Below are 22,772 nucleotides of genomic sequence, written 5' to 3'. Positions count from 1 at the left end.
CTGTGATTGGCAGTACATCTTTTCCTGGTTGTTTGGTGTTGCCCCCTGTAAAGTGGCATTAAAATGTTCATGGGGAGCCTGCATAAAGTCAGCTCTACGTACCCTTGTGTGTTCCATTTCAGTCCCCACCTTCGGCAACGTACGTTAGCCCTGCTCTTTACTGCATTTCTTGGTGTTTTATCGGTGCACCCATATGAATTTGTTCCTATAGGTGGTATGTGCTTCTATGTTGTCAGGCGTGCATGCGCAGTAGCAAATCGAGACGTGTAGGCTTTGCCAATGCTTACTTTTAACGTAAAGGGGCACATTCTGGGCTTTGCTTTGGGCCGCAGGCAAACAATGTAAAGACACATATCACATGTATTATTATCGCTTTCAAAATATAACTCCTCTCACATAGTTGACAATTCAGACAGTGGGAGACATAAACACATTTATTCTGAAACATGCCCTGCAGAGAGGCAATCTTTGAGTGAATGATTCATTCAGATGATGATCAGAATGGGGTGTTAGAGTGCAGGTGACGTGCGTGTTTCTTTTTCTTTATCCCTTCTTTGGTTAGACGGCAGCTGCAGGTTTGTGCCTGTGCTAAACCCGTGGCAGGGACTGAGCACAATTGTATACTGAAGAATAAAATGTTTTCCAAAAATCTTCTTTCTAAAATCGAGTCTGTGAAAAGAATATTGACCTTCGGTAAGGCAATCGTTTCTCAAAGTGCACGATATGTGTGAGCGGGTGCTGGTATGCATTCCCCTTCTTTGCCTTTTGCAGTCTCTCGACAGATAACAACGTCACAGAGAGCACTGGAACGAATGCTTCAAGGTGTATTAATGTGGGCTCCTAGGTTGCCCCTTGCTTGTGATCACATGGCTATTGTTGTCTATTTCAGTGCACTGTACCTGATTCAATGGCTTTTTCCCCCATTTTCTTATGCTTGCCCCTCCTCTGCAGCATTTATGCATTTAAGTGTCACCCTTACTTTCGACAGAAGGCCGCTATATCTTTTTGCACCATTTGTGATTTAGCACTTCAGGTGAATGCACGTGCTGCCCCCTTCTCTCTCTCTGTTACAAGTGTGTTCTTCAATGGCACCTCACCTGCAGGTGATTGCACTTGTTTACTCGCTCTTCACGCCCCCCATCTTGCTGTCCCCAACCACCCAAGTCTTCCTGGGTATCCAACATGGTAAGTATCTCTCCCGCCCCTTCAACACAGAGAGACAGAGCACTACTGCAGAGTTATGTTTTTTATGTTTCCAAGATGGTCTCCATGTTGCATCTTCTTTTTGGTCATTTTGTCAGTACACAAAATACTGTTCCAGGATGCAGAATCTTAGTTGCTGTGCTTCCAAATTGTGTGCACACACAGCATCACAGCCATATTGCAATTATAGATAACATCATTCCAAATTTGGCTGGCCATCTTGGTTTATTTTACCTCCCATTTTCCCTATATATAGAAAACAGAATAAATACAAAAAAATCACGGTTCCTAGCCAGAGCGCTCAAATGACACCAGCAGCAGATCACTAGAGAGTTAATAGAAGTAACAGAGGGGAGTATGGGGGGGAAACATCCTTTACAACGCAGCTTTTACCACGCAGTGCCTTTACGATGCAACTTTTACAACGCAAACCATTACAACGCATTGCGCTGGGGGGGCGCTCTAGGATAGGGAATACGTTTAATTTACTGTCCAACACCTTCCCTAGTGTCCACGGGGACTGGAGTTGGAATAGTAAATTAAACTATTCACTATCCAGCGCCCCAAAGCACTATGCGTTGTAATGGTATTCGTTGTAAATACCGCGTTGTAAAGGCATGCGATGTAAAAGTATGCGTTGTAACGTCATACATCCGTATGGGGAAGCAGGGGCTTTGCCAGAGTGAAGGGTTGGAAGATTTAAAGATGCCCTGGAATGTATGATTCACTGCAAAGAACCCATGAGAACTGCCAGAAAGTTCCCCCTGCTTCCGTCCTAGCATCAAAGAGGCTAGGACGGAAGCAGGGAGAGGACCTGCCACCTGGCCATTCCAGGATATAATACTGCATCCAACGGGGGTCGAGCATTCTCCAACTTGCCCCCACAACTTTGGAACCAACTGCCCGATTACCTGCGCAAGGAACCGGCACTCCTCCCATAAAGGAAACAGCTTAAGGCGCTTCTGTACAAGGAGGCCTTGTACACAGCTTAACTGGCCCACTATGCGGCCATGCACCCGTTGAGGACCTCTGGCAACTCTCTCTCAAGTGCTTAGAGACCTCCCGGTGATTAGCGCTGTACAAAAATCATTCAACAATAACAACAATAAGATAGTACTTGGACAATTGAAAAGAGAGGGCTACATGGAATGTCTTTCTGTGCTTGTGACACAGGTGAGATTTACCTTTATATTTATTTTATGCTAGTGTTGATGCCACAAATGTTCAGGGAAAATTGACGAGCCCATAAATGTAATTTTCTCTAGTTTTAGTTGTAGTTTGCATTAAGAGAGGATCAGGTCATTCCATACCAATTCATATTGTTCTGCAGCACTTCTTTGACTCTTCTTTGAAAGCTACATTTGTTTGGTGCATTATCGCAGTGAGACCAAGTGACAGCATGATAAAAGGCCAATTGGATTTTCCAATGCTTCTTTATAAACCTTGTAAGATTTGCAATTTCAGTATAGCAGACTGTGAAAAAGAAAACTGTTTAGGATTGCAAGCTGTCAGGCACAGAGAATACTCATCTCCCTGTTTATCAATACTACCAATGTAAAAAAAACAACGCATGTTCACACGACTACCCTCGAAAAGCACCACACTGACAGGTTTTCCATTGAGTAAATTCCATCTGTGGATTAAATGTTTGAGATCTTGGAACTGGACTCAGTTGCCATTTTAGTTGCAATCAAGTTAAATAAAAAATAGGTGAAAAAACATTGTGTATATCATTCCATTTCAGATTAATGACTTAATTTAAAATATGCACTCTCCTGTTAAGTATAATCTAAGTATTACTCCACAAAACCTAGAATCTGTTGTTGGTCTGTCTATTCCAATGTCTCACCCATGAATACACTTTCCTCTTCCAGTGCTCTTCTTCATGCGGCGGGGGGACCCAAAGCCGCAATGTAACGTGCATGAACATTGAACACAACACAACTGAGGATCACCATATGTGTGAACAAAATGAGCCCAGACCTCAAGAACGCAGGAAGTGTAACATTCAACCATGCAACATCGACACAGGTATGTTGAGCTGTGATGTCTGGCCACAATTACTTGAGAAAATGTCAGCAAAAGAACCAGACAATCCAAATATTTTCTGACCATGTAATGCATGACCTGTTAGATGTTCATTTTTAGTTTGTTTCCATCCATTGATGAGTTCTTTGTTTTTTTCCCTGATCGATATTACTGAAGTTCTATAAAAGTGCCATTGATATAGTCAGTAAAGAAAAGAAAGTAAGGTCTACATTTTAGGAAAATCCTTTCTAAAAGTCACTAAAGCCAGAATGCAGAGTAAGAGATATCATTTGCTAAATTAGTCTCCTAGGACATCACAAGTTTAGCCTGTAGCGCCAATATTAGCCCTCAATAACTTACTACTTGCCACCGAGGAGCTAGGGGAATAGTAAGGAATGGAAACTGCGGATAGTAAACTAGCCTCTTAGTTGCTAACTCTGACTACTCCATTTCATGTGGATTTGCAAAGTGAGAGAAATTGTTACTTGTGTTAAAGAGGCGCAATGCCAAGTAAGTATTGATTTTCATTTGGTATAGATGGCACTTCTGGTTCACCAATCAGCAAGTGATATGAAATATGGTTCCCACTCCGGGTACTGATCCTGAGTTATTCTTAATGGAGTTAATGGACACAACAACAATTTTGAACTGGATTTTGTTGTTTTTGAATGGGACTTTTTTAGATATTTCTGTTCAAAATAACTTCAAATCTTCTGAAACTCTGCAATAAGGTTTTGGAAGATTGAGAGAGGTAGCAGCCATAGTTTCATCTATTCATGTGAGAGAACGAAGAAATGAAGTGAACTAGTTTAGTTAGTATCTTCTACTGAAGATTAAGATTTCTTTATGTATGTTGTATGCAATAGATATAGGCTCACCCGCAGCGGTCAATAAAGTTACCGCAAAACGGTATAGGCAAATGACTGCCTGTAGGCATTTTGGAGATAATCTGCATTGTTGTGTTTCCAGGTCTGGCATAATAGCACAGATGTGGCCAGACCTATGGGTTCAATAGAGAAAGATCTTTAAGAAGAGATGGGATTTGGCTCTCCCACATTTTGATCTTCCTCCTACTGGATTTGTCAGGGCAGAGCTTATGTGCTTCTGCTGAGAAAGGTTGATTGTATCGCACACATTGTGCTCAACACAATAAGTCTGAATTGGTTACTTTGACAAACCAAAAACTGAAGCAGTAGAACTGTTTGACTCATTGGGAAAATGTATTTCATATATCAAAGTTATGATCTAGTTATTATGAAAAATGATGACAGAAGATGAAGGCCCGAATTATTTACTGTGGAATGTACAGTAACACTTTATGGGTTAATTGTTAGTACCTACAGATTATCATAGAAGGCATGGGTTTTGTTACCCCTCTGACAAACCCATTTTTCTTGTTTTTTTGTTTTTTAGACCTGGTTGGAGAACACAAAAAAATGAACTTTAAGTAGTATTTATTACTAAGAGAGTGTAGTGACTCCACCCACATGATCTTCTCTGTAAGCATGAATTGAATAGTTGAGTTAGTCTGCGTATGAGGTAATACCAGTGCTCATAACAGATAGAGGCATTGTTAATGATCAAATACAGTAGTAAGGGTTTTACATGGTGTAATTCATTACCAATACAGAACTCCCAAACTCCTTACCAAACATCATAGGTGGGGGTTTATATTTTAAACCTCCTGTCGAATGCAGTAGAAAGGGGTTTAGCATTATGAACTCTGTCAAATGCAATAAGAAGGGGGTTTACTTTATGAAATGAATGAAAACACTATTGGAGGAGTCTTTACATTTTTACAAATATTTCCAGTATGGGATTTACATTGTGAACTCTATGTTAAATGCAGCAGGGAAGATCTATTATAGAGGTCTGATTTTAGGTCTGGCTACAGTAAATGGTTGGTGGTATGAGTGGAGGACTTAGCGTTCATATCGAAGTATGCTCTGGGTCTACCTAAATATTTGATGCATCTCTCTAGAAAAAACTTTACATTGCGAACCCACTGACAGGGGTTAGTGTAGGGGTAAGGGTATTGTGAATCTTCTATCACTGGCAATAAGAAGGAGTTTTATACTGTGAAACAATGCCATGAGACACACCAAAGAAAGGAACTTTACATGACCATTGACTCATTGTCAGTGAAATTGCTCTCCCTCCCTCGCAGCTACACCATTAAGTGAGGCCTTCCCCCGAGCCCCTGCACTCTTGAGTGTTGGTATTCGAGGCCCTCCTCCAACCGCAGGTTTCACCTGCACCTCATCCCTGGTGGTCCAATGGACCTCTGTCTCCATTCTCTTGCTCCGTTTTTTTTCTCCTTTTTTACTCCTTTTTTTCCCTCACTTCTATCTCCCCACTTCACTCTCCTTCTGGGTCTTAACCTCCATTTTCTGTCTTTTTCCCCTCATTTCAAGCTCCCCCCTTCAATCTCCTGTGTCTTTCCTCCATTTTTCACTCGTTTTTTACCTTCAACTCAATCTCCCCCTTTCACTCTCCTGTGTCCTCTGTGTCTTTCCTCCACTCTTTCTTGCACTTCTGCTGCCTTATTTGCAGTTTTCTCTCTTTTTTTGCCTTTTTTTCTTGCCGTTTTTAGCCAGTTTTTCCGCGCCACTGCAGCCTCTGCGGTCCCTTGCCCCCAGCACGAACATTGCGACTGGCCCCATCCCAGCTCCCCTCCCCGCTCCTGCCTCCCAGCTGTCCAGCCCTCCACAACCCCTACTTAATGGGTGCCGCGCTACCGGGCTCCAAAGGCAAGCCTGTCTGCGCCTGTCCGTGACCCGACAGCGACCAGCGCCAGGAACCCTGGATCTCTGCACCACCAACGCTACGACCCAGCGGCACTCCACGCTCTCAACCCAGGCTGCAACAACAACTGCAAGCTAGCATCCCCAGCCAACACCCACGGACCCTTCAGCTGTCACCGCTGCCGGCACACCTGCAGCACCGCCAAGACCACTGACCCAGCGCAATCCGCCCGCAAGAACACAACCAAACCGAAGACCCTGCAATTCATCCTCCTCAATGTCCGATCCCTCCACAAACATGCCACCGAAATCTAGGACCTCCTCGACAGCACTACCTCGGATGTAGCATTCTTTACCGAAACCTGGACCAACACCTCCGCGGGACTGGACATCGCCATCGCCATTCCCCAAGGATACAAGATTTCCAAGAAGGACCGCCCTACCAGCCCTGGAGGAGGCATCGCCATCGTCCACAAATCCACCCTCCGCCTGAGCACACTCCCCTACGAGCCCACAGACCTGATGGAACACCTTCACTTCAAGATACTGGCCAGCCCTACCTCCACCCTCCACAGAACCCTCAAATACAGACCCCCTGGACCCCGCGGACTTTTCGCCAACTCCATCACTAACATCATCTCCCCACATGCCATAACGTCCACCAACTACACCCTACTGGGAGACCTCAACTTCCACCTCGACAACCAACTGGACCCCTGCACTACATCCCTCCTGGACAACCTCGACAACATAGGACTCCGCCAGATATTGACCGAACCCACGCACTCAGCAGGACACACCCTTGATCCCCTCTTCACAACAGGAAATTCCATCACCTTCAGCCACACCTGCCCATGGACTGACCATCAATGCGTCCACTTTACCTTCAGAACACCCACCATCCACAGACATCAGCACCTGCTCCCATGAAGAAACTGGACCAGAATCATCGACGACCAGCAAACCTCATCCCTCAGCAACTCCACCCCAACCATCGCGGAAAACAACGACACCAACACCGCAGCCCAAACCCTGCACAGATGGATCTCTGACAGTGCCAACACCATAGCCCCGCTCAAGAAAAACCACCTCACCCATGCCAAGAAAGACAGATGGTTCACCACCGAAATTCAAGAGTCCAGACGCACTTGCCGCCACCTCGAAAAGGCCTGGAGGAACACCAAATCCACAGAAGCCCACAACAACTTCAGAGCCGCCTCCAACGCCCACTACCAACTCATCAGAAAAATGAGGAAAAAAGCGATTGAAGACAGAATCTCCACTCATGCACACAACAGCTAACAACTCTTCAACATCATCAAGGAGTTTGCCCAACCCACCAGCGAGTCCACCGACATCCCTCCCTGACAAGACCTCTGCGACAAACAGCACCTTTTTCCACCACAAAATTAAGAGCATCTACAACAACTTCGATGAAGACCACCAACACACTGAACCCTCACCAACCACCCTGACACCCTGAAGCCAGCGATCAACAACTGGACAATCCGCACCACCGAAGACACACTGAAGGCGATGATGTTAATCCACTCCGGGGCCCCCACAGACCCCTGCTGCAGCCACATTTTCAACAGAGCCGCCGACACCAACGCACCCAGGCTCTGCCACTCCATCAACCGCTCCCTGGCAACCGCCTCGTTCCCTGATGACTGGAAACACGCTGAGATCAACCCCTCACGAAGAAACCCTCGGCGGACCCCACCGACCTCAAAAGCTACAGACACATCTCCCTGCTCCCGTTACCAGCAAAAGTAATCGAGAAAGCCATCAACAGCCAACTCGCCACATTCATCGAAGAGCACAACATCCTCGACTCTTCCCAATCCGGCATCAGAAAAAAAAACAGTACGGAAACCGCCCTCCTTTCCGCAACAGACGACATCCGTACCTTACTGGACAAAGGAGAAACAGCAGCCCTCATCCTCCTCGACCTCTCAGCGGCGTTCGACACAGTCTCTCACCGCACCCTAATACGCAGACTCCACAACGCAGGGATCCAAGACAAGGCCCTCGACTGGATCCGCTGCTTCCTCTCCGGCAGAAGGCAGCAGATCAGACTCCCCCCTTTCCGCTCGGACCCTACACCTACCACCTACGGAGTCCCCCAGGGGTCCTCCCTCAGTCCTACGCTCTTCAACGTCTACATGGCTCTGCTCCTCGCCCCCATTGTCAGAACCTATGGATTCAACATTGTGTCATACGCAGACGACACCCAACTCATCCTCTCCCTATCCAACAAACTCAACACCGCCAGACACAACTTTCGAGAAGGCATGGAAGCCATCGCCAAATGGATGAAAAACAGCTGCCTACAACTAAACACAAACAAAACGGAAGTACTCGTCATGGGCCCAAACCCAGATGCCTGGAACAACACCTCTTGGCCCCCGCCCTCGGAAGCCCGCCCACCCCCACGGACCTCGCACGCAACCTGGGAATCATCCTGGACTCAGAGCTCACAATGGACAGCAAGATCAACTCTGTCTCATCTTCCTGCTTCCACACCCTCCGCCTCCTACGTAAGATCTTCAAATGGATCCCCCTCGAACACAGAAAAAATACCACTCACTCCCTAGTCCCCAGCAGACTCGACTACGGCAACACACTCTATGCCAGAATAGACAAAAACCTCACCCACAAGCTACAGAACATCCAAAACGCCGCCGCGAGACTGGTCCTCAACCTGTCAAGCCACTGCCACATCTCCCAGCACCTGCGCACACTCCACTGGCTCCCCATCAAAGCTAGAGTCACCTGCAAGATGCTAAACCATGCTCAAAAGGCCCTCCATGACACTGGACCAGCATACTTAAACAGCCGACTCAAATTCCACGCACCCCAAAGGACCCTACGAACAGCCCAGCTCTCCTACGCAGCGGTCCCCCGCACCAGAAAGACTAGATCGGGAGGCCACTCCTTCTCCTTCCTCGCGGCCAGTGCCTAGAACGACCTTCCGCTCCACCTCAGACAGATAACATCGTTTCCCAGCTTCGCAAGAAACCTGAAAACCTGGCTCTTCGACAGACCCCCTTCTTGATGGACTGGAACCTGTGAACCTCCCCCCCACACCTCCAGTGCCTTGAGACCCTTACGGGTGAGTAGTCGCGCTTAACAAACACCTGATTTGATTTGATTTGACATGTGACAAAGAGTGAAGGGGTTTTACATTGTTAACTCTCTGACAAATGGAACACGGGGATTTCGTACATTGCCCACTTTTAGGGCAAACCACAGTGATTGTTTATTGCTTACATTGAGACTTTATATTCATGTCAATGTATACTTAGGATCTAACTAAAATGTTATTATTTAAAAAAATGTTTTTTATTGGTTTTCACAGTAATAAAACCTCATATATATTGCAAACGACAGTTCAGCATATTACATAGTATATAGAAGACATCAGGGAAAGTCATCAGTTACAATCAAGGTGCATTCATCATGTGTCACTCTCCAGTGCGTTGCAGTTGCATTTCTATTGATGGGGAAACACATATGTCACCTTGGTAGGCGTTCCACTTGCCCCACTTTTTATCCCATTTCCTAGGACACCCTCTCGCTTTACACACCTCTTTTTCTGCTATCATGCATTTGTCGTATTCTCTTACCCATACTTTTGAGTGAAGGTCTATCCGCCACCCCACCTCCTTGCTATCTCACGTTTAATTTGAGTGTATCCCATGTTGTAAATTGTTCTTCTATGTCTGTTAGGTCAGTCTGTTCCCACGTATGAAGGAGTCTTAGCCTTGGCATAAGGTTGAGTTCCTTCCCCAGGGCTTCCAGAATGTGACCTGGGGCCCCCTCCCACTGCTCTCTCACCCCAGGGCAGTCCCATATCATTTGGTAGAAGTTGTTGGCAGCCCGAAGGCAAAGTGGACTCATCCTGGAGCCTATCGTCGCTAGGGTTGGTCCGGTCAGATAAGAGCTATGTAAAATTTTGAGTTGAATAGGTCGGTAATGAAGGGTAATGGCTGCCTTCCGGGGGGACATCAGTGCTGCCTGCCAGCCTTCGTCAATGGGCCCTAGGTCCACCTGCCACTTCTCCCAACGTTTATGGAACATATCAGGAAGATTGTTGCATAGCTTTTTGTATGTGCAATATATGGCTTTGGTGAGCAACGGTCCGTCGAGAAGTCTATCCTCCAGGGGGGATGAATTGGGAAAATCTGTAATGTCGGGGAGAGCAGTGGTGAGGGCGTGCCTGACTTGTATGTATCTAAACACCTCCCCTTGGGCCATGTCATATTTTCCTCTTAAGTCTCCAAATTTAAGAAGTGCGCCGTTCTTCACCAAGTCTACTATGGTAGAGATTCCAATTATATCCCATTTATCGAACCCAGGTTGGTGACTCAACAGTTCCAGTCTTTGGGTAATCCACAGTGGTGTAGCTTTGGTGAGGACCTTTGCCCAGCCTAGTCGAGAGTTGCCATGTGCCATATTGCTACTGTGTGGGCTGTGGGGCTGAAATATTGTCCTTTCTGAGCCTTAGAGTGTAGTGCCCTTAGGTATCCTGCTCTTCCCATTTGGTACTTGTCCAACATGTAAGCTGGATCAATCGGGGAGCGATAAATCAAGTGATTCACTACCATTAGCTGCGATGCCCAATAATAGAGTTGGATGTCCGGGAGGGTGATACCTCCATCATACTACCCCTTAGTTAACTTTTTCATAGCTAAATGAGGGGATCCACCACCCCCTAGTAGCGTCCGGATTTCACTCTCTACCCCTGAGAAGTATGTGCCTGGGACTCTGTGAGGACAGTTCTGAAGTATGTAAGGGAATCGTGGAAGGGCCAGCATCTTGAAAAGAGCCACCTGACCCACCGGAGACAGAGGCAGAGACTGCCGGTGCTTAACATGGATGTATGACACTACAACGCATGCTTTTACAACGCATGCCATTACGACGCAGGTTTTACAACGCAAGTCGTTACAACGACTTGCGTTGGGGGCGCTGGATAGTGAATAGTTTAATTTACTATTCCAACTCCAGTCCCCGTGGATAGTAGGGAAGGTGTTGGATAGTAATTAAACTATTCCCTATCCTAGAGCGCCCCCCAGCGCAATTTGTTGTAATAACTTGCGTTGTAAAAGTTGCGTCGTAATGGTAGTGCGTTGTAAAAGTTGCGTTGTAAAGGATGTTTCCTGCTTAACATCAGTACGTAGTCGAGCAAGAGGGGCAGCAAGAATGCGATCATTGAAGAGTTGGGGATCCAGGGTTATAAAAGTCCTCACGTATCGAAAGCCCTCTGTGGTGACCTCTACCCTGCATCCCGGGGGGAGCCGGGAACCTGGCCCCTGAGGACAAACGGCATCGACTTGCTCTAATTTATGGCTGAGCCAGGAGTATTTCCCAAAGTTCATGAATATATTTAATACTCCATGTAGGGATATATGAGGGAGGCAAGATCTAGTAATATGTCATCGGCATATAGCGATATTCGATCATCATGCCCCTCCGCCCACTTCAACCTTCTCACCATAACGTCCCGTCTGAAACAGGAAACTAGCGGTTCCAGCATTAAGGAGAACATTTTGGGGGAGAGAGGACAACCCTGTCTAGTGCCCCCTTTTAGTGAGAAAATTTGAGACATGTAATTATTTACTCAAACCTGCCCCCGGATATCCGTGTATAACAGCCTCACCCATCCCATGAATTTCAGACCAAAGCCCACACACCTCAAAACTTCGAATAAGTATGGCCATTCGATAGAATCTAACACCATTGAGGCATCCATGGATAGTACCACTGCGTCTTCCTCGATGACATTGTGGAGACATCGGATATTGAGCGCATTATTCCTCCCTGGCATGAAGCCAGATTTATCTGGGAGACTAACAATGAAATGACCGTAATTGAGTGTAAGGCGAGCACTTTTGCTAGGATCTTCGCTTCCACGTTAATCAGAGAAATGGGTCAGTAGGAGCCGCAATCGTCAGCGGGTTTCCCCGGCTTCCCGATCACGCCGATAGATGCTAGTCACTGGTCCTCTGGTAGGATTACCTTCTCATAGCTCTCGTCGAACATGGCCCGCAAATGAGATGCTGCCTGGGTGGCCACCATTTTTAGGAATTCTATGGGGATCCCGTTAGGCCCTATCGCCTTCTGATTGGACTTTACTCATAGCCTGTTGGATTTCGAGGTCTGACAGATCCTCGTCTAATGTTTCCCTATAGCTATCAGAGAGTGTTGGCAGGTCACTATCCGAGAGGAGTTGGCGGGAATCCTCTGTCATGTATGGGGAGGATGGGGTGTAGATTTGTTCCAGGTGGTTCGCAAATGCCTCCGCTATGTCTTTTGGGTGTGTGATCTGCGAGCCATTCCTAAGAGTCAACCTGGGTACCTATCTTTCACCCTGTTCCCTCTTCTCCAACCATGCCAATAATTTACCAGCTCTGTACCCCAATTCGTACAACCTGTGTGCAGTGTGGAGGAGTGTAGCCTTCATCCGTTCTCTAACCAGGATCTTATATTCCTCTTGCGGAAGCATCAGGTGATGCATGACCTCCTCCGAGGGGATAGGGAGACTTTTGTCTTCTAATTGCTGGAGTTCACGCTCCAAGTTGACTAAGTGTTGCTGCCTTCTTTAGGTATACCCTACTTTAAGGGCCAGGGCTTGACCTTTCACTACTACCTAAAAGGCTTCCCATATTAACTGCGCCGAATCTACTGATCCTACATTTTCTCTAAAGTAGTTACTAGTCTGTTCGAGTAGTTCCTCTTTGATATCAGGGATCGTTAGTAACTAGGGGCTGAGACTTATTGTAGTACGCGGCTGGCACTCAATATGTGTAAGTTCCACTCTCACTGGCGTATGGTCTGAAATGCCTCTCGGCAGGGCATGGGGATTGCGAAAAGGTCCGATGGATACTGAATGTGTTAGGAAATAATCAATGCAGGAGGAACTTTTATGAGCATTGGTGTAATACGTGTACTGAATTCCTTTTGGCTGTAATGCACGCCACACATCAGCGAGACCCATGGCCGTGGCAAACTCCTCTATATATGTATGTGGTCGGGACAGCGGCTGGTGAGGACATCTATCCCTCAGATCGTCCATAGTCATATTGAAGTCTCCTCCCATTATCAGTGTGCCCATGGGAAGGTCAGCCAATATCTTACCCAAGTCTACCAGTGCCGCTTTACCGAGTGCCAGAGGGAGGTACATCAAAACTACATTAAATACCCTACCCTCCCACAGTGCCTCCACTACTGCAAACCGACTTCGTGGGTCTGCCCATGTGCGCTTAAATGTGAGTGCCAGGTTCTTTTTGACCAATGATACCTGTCCCCCAGGATCCCAAAGTATAGTCAGCGTGTACCAGTAGTTTATACCCCAATCTTGTAAGGGCTTTGCATTTATTACCCACCATGTGTGTCTCCTGCAATAACACTAGATTGGGCCTGTTGTTTTAGGTATTGCTGCACTATACCTAGGCTTTCCTGTTTTCAGTTTCTATTTTTGGTCAATTCTGGTATTTTATTTTCAGTGTTTTCAATACCTTAAAAAACAGTGGTTATCAGTGGTTACACATTTTCGAGCCATTAAAAACAACAGAAACAGTGTTTTTCTGGTGTTTATGCAATGTTTCACTTTTAATTATTGCTTGCTTTCTGTACTGATAGTGCATGTGTATAGACAGCGTGTTTACAGGGTATATGACGTCCAAATACATTTTTACAAATCAAACCTATTACACCATACAATACTTCTTTAGTGAGTCTTTGGTCATGCAGGCTTGCTCTGTCCTTCCTATGTGAACGTTCATCTGGGAAAAGGCCCTCTCAACATTGGCACTTGAAACGAGCAATGCCAAAACAGCCAGTACTTAATGACATAGTTTTCCATGCCAATACTGGTGCGACTGAAGGTTGTGATTCTCTAGGACATGTTCTGCAACATATGCGTTGAATTGGGCCTATATGCCCTCAGTTGTTGAAGGAGTCAAAAATGAAGCAGTGCTTTTCAAAGCTTGGAGAAAATTCAGAAGGGATCTAGAACTTGTGCAGGGTACCTCAGTGAGACTTCATTAACTTCAAATGGCATGGTTGGTGAAGGGACATTTATATACATCATTGCAAACCATTTCCTATAGACTGTAAAATAATATTTCCCAACTTGCTCCTCAACATTTCTTTACTTACCAAGTGGTAAGATTCTAGCATGTTGCAGTGCCAAAGTCACTAAAAGTGTCACACAGCCCTCTCTCAAGGAGATGTTTCACAACTACACCAATTATGCTGAGCACTTGGTAGACAAGGGTTTTTTCGGACTCTATTACTTTGATTATGTCCTCTACAGCAGTCATGTTTTCTTCTAAAAACCTAAGCATGCAGTACACTGTACTTTTTCACATCACTATAAATATGTGAACAAAGATCATCAAATTTCTTGCCTTTGGCATCATCGCTAAGCAAAAATTCTGTAAATGGTCGCCAAATGGATAACATAGCATTCACAGCCTCTAGGACTAAGAACCCCTGGCTAAACGACACAGTTAGAATGACTCTCTTTGATGACACACAAAGCACAAAATGAGAAAATATTCGCATTTTGGTTCCTGGGCATTACGCAACAGTGCACTAGAATGGAGTACAAAGGCAACAGCATTCTTCATTAACTCTGAAGATTGTAAAGACACTTTCAGCATACCATCTAGCAAATGACAAGGTACTTTTACAGGGAAGCACTTCAGCCCAGGTATCGATTTTGACAGGTGATCATACAACTTTTTTCATATAAGTAGCTGAATTACTGCAAATACAAAATATATCACTTCAATCTTTATTGAACTTGGTAGGAACTTTTTGCAGCAGGATTCCATGTGACACTGAATTCCATGTTTACTAAACATCTGAAATCCTGTTTTCACCACTATCTCAGATGCTTGGTGACAACACTCTTCACATATACCTGTCACTACACCTTGCATTGAATGTGTAAAGCCTGGGATTATTGGCAATTCACCTACAATCAATGCTGCCTTGAAAGAAAAGGGGGTGGATGTATCAAAGGATTACATCCATTCTCTGTCCGTGGGTAAATGTGATGGTACATATTGGGAAAGATACTTATAAAACCAGCCATTTTACCGATCAGTGAAATCAAATGTAGCCAAAATATCAAATATTATTTTGATATTTCCTGATTCTCTACAGTTTATAAAGATAACTAAATTAGACCTAAAACATGCTTCAAACACTGCATCTTTAGATCAAACACCACAAAACTGAAAAAAGCAATAGGAAGAAGAAACAATAATTTAGTGTCATCCCTAACAACAAAACTCAAGCAGAATGTTTGCCCATTGTATTGGCCCCTTCAGAAGAAATAAAAATGACTCTTTCACTCAGTTTTTCTTTGTTTGAATGGCACTTAGTTTGTGGTTGTGAAAGTGATTTTTCAGTGTTTATATGTTTACACTGATGATGGCTATTTTCCTTTTGGTGGGGTTTTATCAGTTATTATAGGTTTATACCCCTTTTGATTTTGTCCCCCATTCCCTTCACGTTCCAAGTTATCACTGAGAGTGACGTTTCCATATTAACCCCTGTCATCAGATGGCAGTACATATGGACCGGTGTATACCCCACAGCCCTCAAGAGCATGATACCTGTAACTTGGAGACATTCCCCCCATGCAGATACTTGCCAGAACAGATGTGCTCACATATAGCAACCCAAATTATGGCTACCTTTCCTTCAGGGTGACTGTCTACGGTGAAGATGAGATACAACATTAATGGACCTGTGACTTGTAAACTCAAACAATCAAAACTCCCCAAACCCCCCACCCCAAATTGCCCTTCCGCCCCCTCCCTGCCCCCCTGCCAGTGGATTTAGAACTAACCACCCCCCAACTAGGCAGAGTGCCTCTTTTCCCCCGACCCAGATTGCTCGTGGGTGCTGGCTGGCAGCACTCACTCCCTCGCCTTATGGGGGATCCATTGTGTTACTCAATTCAGCATCTGAGTGGAGTTGTTTGGTCGAAGTCCACCATTTCGGACCCTGCGTGGGCCCCCAAACTCTGCGCCAACCTTCCAGCCAGTCCCAGGCGTCTTCCGGTGAGGAGAAGAATCACGTCTTTCCCTCCGATTCTACCCATAGCTTGGCCGGAAACAGCATGGAATATTTCACGTCACGATCTCAGAGTTCTTTTTTCACAGCCAAAAAGCTGCGCTGTTGGGCCTGAACCTTTGCCATGAAGTCTGGGTAGAATGTGACCACATTATTGTCTATTTTGAGTGGAGGACTAGCTCTTGCCGTCTGCAATATTATGTCTCGATCTCTATAGTTAAAGACACGGGCGATGAGCGGACGTGGGGGGGGCGCAGCTTAGGGCGCCCGCCAGGGACTTGATGGGCTCTTTCAATAGAGAAATAGCTTGAAAGCCTTTAGGGCTGCCGGTGTTTTGTGATCAGATATTCCACGTAGAGGTCCACCGGAGGCATCCCTACAATGGCCCCCAGTGCGTTGCCTTTCTCGCTCCTACAGACCCGTTGGTCCCCTGGAGCTCCACTGCAATTGCCCCACCAACGTTGCACGTTATCCTGCCTGAAGCGGAGTTGCCGTCAGGCGCTCTGGGTCCTCAATGGGAGTGGGGGGGCCTTGCGTGCCGCTCCCTCGATTTCTGTACGAGCCTATTTCCCGGGTGCTGCTCCGTTGCCCTTACTCACCGCCTTGTCTGCACGGAGCCCCCACATCAGTGTCCAGTCTACCGCCGCCTCTATTGTGCTCTGGTCGGTACTCAGGAGTTACGAGGATCATCAGTGGGCAAAGGCACTCCGGAGCTCCTCCTCCAGAAGATTAAATGTCCAGGCCGCCACGGTTGCACCTATTCCTCTGCGTTTTCGTTCCTCCGGGTCTCGCCGCTCAGCTTTTCCAGGCCCAGTAGGTGCAGGGTCCTATAGACTCCGTAAACCCAGGGTCCATACATGTTTTCGAGCAGGATAGATGCCCGATTTGTGGTGAGGGCTAAGGAGCCGCACTAAAGAGCCGCCATTCTCCTCGGCTGCCAGCCACGCCCCTCCTACCTAAAATATTTGATGGGTCTCCCTTCTCAGAGACCATGTGGTCGGTCATGTTTAGGTTCATGACAAAAGGTGTTATAAATTTGTATATGTGGTGATTAAAGCAGGGATCTGTTGTAGTACATTGTGAATGACTAGAAAAAGGCTGTGAACCAAACTGTGTAGTTCTGAAAATGCTTTATATGATGCAATAGACTTCAATAGTGGTGTTGCTAGTTTTTTTGTTTTTTTTGTTTTCAGAGTTTTATATATTGCGATCTTCACCCAAAGGTATCAGAGCGCTTTAGATGAGCACAAGTTTCCTTACATAAGGACACAATAATTGTTGTTAGGCACGGGGAGATTAAGTGATTTGCCCAGAATCACAGGATGTTGAGCGTCATTGCCGAGACTCGGACCCGGTTCCCCGGATTTGAGGTCAATGGCCCTAGCCATTAGTCCACATCCACTCCCCATTGTTAGAGCCTGCTGGCATATACATTGTCATCTGGTTCCACAGAGATGTCAGGAACAGCCTAGATGTACTGCAACAGCCTCAGAAATCTTTGCCTCATTATAATGACATTCAAGTGGTAAAATGGGTACTTGATCCCCAGTTTAAGGAATTGAGGTGATGAGGCTCCTGGACAAATAAGAAAGACTCTCATTGACACAGTTGGGCACAGTACCTTCTGACTGACCTGGGACATCCCTAGCCAGATTTGTCAAATACAATAGGAAGGGATTTTACTTTGCCAAACACATAGGAAGAAATTTTATATGATCGCCTTTTTGAAAATAAATTATGACGGGATTTTTTCAATATGAACCCTCTAAAAACTTCAGTTGCAAGGCATACATTTTATTATCCTTGACAAATAAACCAGTATGTGTTTTTATACTGTGAGGTTTATGACAAACACCAGATTAAGGGACATTATAAATTATCTGGTGAGTGCCACAGAAACAGAGTTATATTGTGAAACCTGACAAATGGAACATAAAGTGGTTATTCAATGGGAACTCTCTGGCAAATACAACAGAAGTTGGGTTTACATAGTGAAGTTGAGGTCAAACACCATAGAAAGGGATTTTTACACTGTAAAATCTCTGACAAATGCAAGAAGCAGAGGGTTAATTCATATTTCCATTTTTCTGGTACAAACAGGGCCGGACTGGGAACCAAAACTGGCCCTTGCAAAGAGCTCGGCCGGCCCCCCTGGGAGTGGCCAAGCTGTTTGCCAGGGCCGGTTTCGTCCAATTTTGTTACAAGGGCCGATTTTGCAGCCATGCTGCAAAAACGGCCCTGTAACAAACACGGCCCCCAGGGGCCCAAAATCTACCCCACCCTAGTGGCCCACCGGGGAAACGCCTGGTGCCCGCTACGGCCAGTTCGGCCCTGGGGACAAATATCTCCTATGGGAGATTTAAAGATTGTGTCAATTTAGACTTTGAGACTACGAAAATGATTGATGGGGTATTTTTAGGCTGAGACCATCTGGTCATGTGTATTTATTTTAATGCTAAAGCCAACATTCAAAGCCTGTAGGCTTATCTTTTGGGATTTTTAAAAGCATCATATTTTTCAATAGTCTCATGTAGAAGCATTACTCTTTTTTAGGACTAAAGTCTGCTGATTCAGAAATTACCACATTACTTCAAAGATAAAGGAGAAGACTAAGGGGCTCATTAGGATGGCGGGCAGACTTTGTCTGCCCGCCACCCTAACGGAGAACGGGACTGCCCGCCATAAGGGTGGGGGTCCCGTAGGGGGAATTAGGATGTGCCCGTCGCTGTAGCGGGCACGTCCTCCATGTTTTGCATTGTGGCGGGCGGTGCACTCTGCACCGCCCGCCACAATGCAAAACACTTGTGAACGCATTTGCATGTGCAAAGCGGCAGGCACCGCGCGGTGCCTGCCGCTTTGCATATGTAAATGTGGGGGGTACCATAGGTATCCCCCTGTCCTCCCCTAAACCGGCATCACCTGGGGGCCCCGCAGGGGACCCCCGCAGCAAACACCGCCTGGCTTTCCGTGGCGGCATTGCCGCCGCGGAAAGGCACCTATATGTGGCCATTATAATATGACCATATTATTCCATTACCGCCGCGGTCGCAAGGCGACCGTGGCGGTAAAGCGGCGGACGGTCTTTCCATCCACCATGCTCCCCCCCGCGCTCCCCCCCCGCCATCCTAATACGGTGGGGGGAAGGTAAAGCGGCGGACGGTCTTTCCGTCTGCCGCGCCCCCCCGCCATCCTAATACTGCTGGAGGCAATCCGCCCGACATCATAATGGGCCCCTATATGTGCAGGGTTAATTACACCTGGTAATATTTAATTTGTACCCAGGTTAAGCTACAAGGCCCCTAAAGGAGAAGTTCCAATTTCCGATTCCAGCTGAAATCTTCTAAATATTTGTCCTTTTGACCAAGTATTTAGTAATGCATGTGTGTGATAAACTTTTTTTTCATTTTAAAGTAAAAACATTGGTGTGACATTGATTTATTGTAAGTTATTTTGCCTGTGTTGCCCAGTTCTAGCACACAACACCTCCCTGAATCAGCCGTGAACTGATCTGCTTCAATAGCCTAAAAGTCAGATTTTACATTGTGAACTCTTATTAAAATTAGCTTAAAAAGGGGTTTAAATTGTGAAATCTCTGACAAATGCAGTGCATGAGGAAATGGTTTTACTTTGAGAACTCAGTAACACCTATTATAGGAAGAACCTTCAATTGTTAATTCTTTGATAAACACCATAAGGAAGGGATGGACATTGTTTAACACTAAGATACCTTCTGACAGAGATCTTTAGTACAGGTGGTACTCCAAGGGATTTATTTTCATTGTGTACATTTGTAATTTCACATTTACTATTTACTTGTGTGTGAATTAAAGTACTTTGTTTTGAAATAAAACGTCTGCCATTGATTTATTAAGAATTATTGGCACTTTGTGGAGTTATATAACAATAATTTGGTAGTGAGACATAATATCGAAATTAAAATATCGATATACAATAATATCGATGTTTTAATTTCGATGGTATAGAATATCGATGTGCAAAATATCGCCAGACAGAATATCGTTTTTTAAGGTATGTATTTTACTAATATCGAAATTTACTAATATCGAAATTTTGTTTAGTGTTATGTATTTTATTATGTTGTTTATATGTTTGTTAAATATGTTTTGTAATGTATTTTTGAAAATTTGTAATTTTGTTTACATTTTACGTTTTAGTATTAGAGCGGGTTGTGGGTTTATAGGGGAATAGGGTGGGAAGTAATTTAATAATAATTAATTATTTAATATATTTTTGTAAATAGTTTTAATTAATAATTAATTGGTAATTAATTAATATTAATTAGTTAATTAAATTAATGAGTTAATGTGCTAATATATTTAATTTTTTGTTATTGTTTATTGATTAATTGGTAATTAAATAATATTAATTAGTTAATTAAATTAATGAGTTAATGTGCTAATATATTACATTTTTTGTTATTGTTAATTAATAATTAATTGGTAATTAAATAATATTAATTATTTAATTAAATTAATTAGAGTTTATGTGATAATATATTTAATGTTTTGTTATTGTTAATTAATAATTAATTGGTAAATAATAATTATTAAGTGATTAAATGATGTGATTTATTTATGTGTAGTGGGTTGTGTGTTTATAGGAGAATAGGGTGTGATATAATTAAATGTAATTAATTAAAGAGATTGTAGTTATTTATTAGTATTCATTGTTAATTAATTGGTAATTAATATGTGTTAATTAGTTCATTTATAATTACATCAATGTATTAATATTAATTGTTATTAATTGATTAATTGAAATTTATATTAATTGTGTTTTTTTGTATGTGTAGTGTGTTGTGTGTTAAAGGGGGAGTAGTGTGGGAAGTAATTTTTACCCCCATGCTATCCAATGCTTTCCCTACTGTTGCACCCTCTGGTGTGGGAATAGTAATTTAAACCCCTACGCTATCCAACGCTTTCCCTACTGTTGCACCCTCTGGAGTGGGAATAGTAATTTAAACCCCTACGCTATCCAACGCTTTCCCTACTGTTGCACCCTTTGGAGTGGGAATAGTAATTTTTACCCATATGCTATCCAACGCTTTCCCTACTATTGCACCCTTTGGAGTGGGAATAGTAATTTTTACCAATATCAATTACAAAAATATCGACTCCCTATACTCATAGCTGCCAAGGTTCCAGATTGCTGTGTGGGACATTTTCATAATTCCAGTGTAATGATGAGTGACATTTCAACCATTATGAGTGACACTTTCGCGAGTAAATCCAAACAATGACGTGCTTGGAAAGAGATAATGTCAGAAATTACACCCTTTTGAGGAATGAGAAACTGTGAAAACGACGTGAAACGCCTACAAAACCCCTCAAATGGAAAGTTAAGACTAGGTTTATAATGAACACCAAGTTACTGCATTTTGCACCAGCCATTCTTATACTGTATGCAATTCCAGTTTAAAACAATGTGCATATCCACAGTGCTCTCTGTCGCTGGCTGAGGCCTCCTAGCACTATAATACAGAGGCCGCTGTTCCCCACTGTGCCAACCAGTACTGGACTATGTTTCTCTCGTGTTAGAAACAAAACATTCATACAAACCCCTGGCATTTTGGAAAAATATTAGGCCTCATGTGGAAACTAACTACAGTACTTGCAGCCAGTGACCTAATATGGTTAAAGCACATGCGGCCGAGATCAGATAAGTGAACTGTGCAGTCTGAGACAGACTGCGTGACTCACCTAGGCTGGTAGCACCAAAACTTTAACCAAGCTGTAGATCAAAAGAGCTCTGCGGTGCTATGTTGATCTACATACCTTGGTTAGAGTTTTAACACACACAGATACATGTATGTGTCAACATGTTAGACATTGGTGGACGAGTTCTCGTTTAGCAGATGTCAGAGGCACCTGGGGAGGAAGCATTGGGGATCTACCTGGGGAGGAGGTGTGACCTTGGGGATAGAGATGCCAACCCTGGAAATAGGTAAGCATTACCCGGCTCAAATAACCAGCCTCAGCGCAATAACCTGTGACTTTGGGCGATTCACTTAATCACCCCATGCCTAAAACATATGTGTAAGGTGTTCTCGTGCTCACGTAAAGTGCTCTAATACCACCAGCCACGTTTGTGCTATATAAACTGCAAGAATAAACTGTTGCCATTTTCATTCTCACCGGGAGGGGATGGTGGATGAAGCTGTCCCGATGCACAAAAACAAAGCATAAAGCTAAAAGGGTTAGAAGATTGCGAGACAAAGAAGGGAGTGTCTGGTCACATCTACCATGAAGCTGTTACATATATATTTTTTAGTTCTTTCCCATGGAGGGCAGGTGTTGAGGCTAGGTGTCCTCAGCCTAGGGAGATTTGTGTTAGGGTTAGTTCTAATGAAAGCCTGGCAGCTCCAGGCCTAGCAGCTTAGAATAGTGCCACACTGCTGCTTTGGCTATCGGATGTCCAAGAAGGATTGAAATAGGCCCGTGAGCTCGAACCAGATAAAACTAGAAAAAAGGCCCAGAGAGGATCTGAGAAGACCCAGACTAATATCAGTGGCCACTTTGTGAGCACGTGTCTATTAGTCCTGTTGTTGTCTATAGTGTTAAAAAAGGGGATGGGGGGTGGTGATGGACGGAGCATCTGAACCAATCAAACACTCACACCCAGTCAAAAGATCTGGGTTTGATCCATCACTGTTCTTTAGCCCACTCTGCCACCCCAGTT

The 22,772-nt window shown here is 44.6% G+C and overlaps 1 protein-coding gene across 2 annotated transcripts in view; it reads left to right on the top strand.

Moving 5' to 3' along the window:
- Nucleotides 1-22,772, top strand: part of ADAMTS12 (ADAM metallopeptidase with thrombospondin type 1 motif 12) — a 2,873,463-nt gene that overhangs the window by 2,666,443 nt on the left and 184,248 nt on the right. For both annotated transcript variants that reach the window (XM_078677277.1, XM_078677276.1), the window contains one exon: nt 3,078-3,234. In XM_078677277.1, coding sequence (XP_078533403.1) covers nt 3,078-3,234 — 157 coding nt within the window. The remainder of the gene's footprint in view (nt 1-3,077; nt 3,235-22,772) is intronic.

Source organism: Lissotriton helveticus, chromosome 2_1 (genome assembly GCF_964261635.1).
Source record: "Lissotriton helveticus chromosome 2_1, aLisHel1.1, whole genome shotgun sequence".
NCBI classification, from domain to species: domain Eukaryota; kingdom Metazoa; phylum Chordata; class Amphibia; order Caudata; family Salamandridae; genus Lissotriton; species Lissotriton helveticus.
The sequence above is the reverse complement of the archived record's forward strand: the minus strand, read 5'-3'. Positions and strand labels throughout refer to the sequence as shown.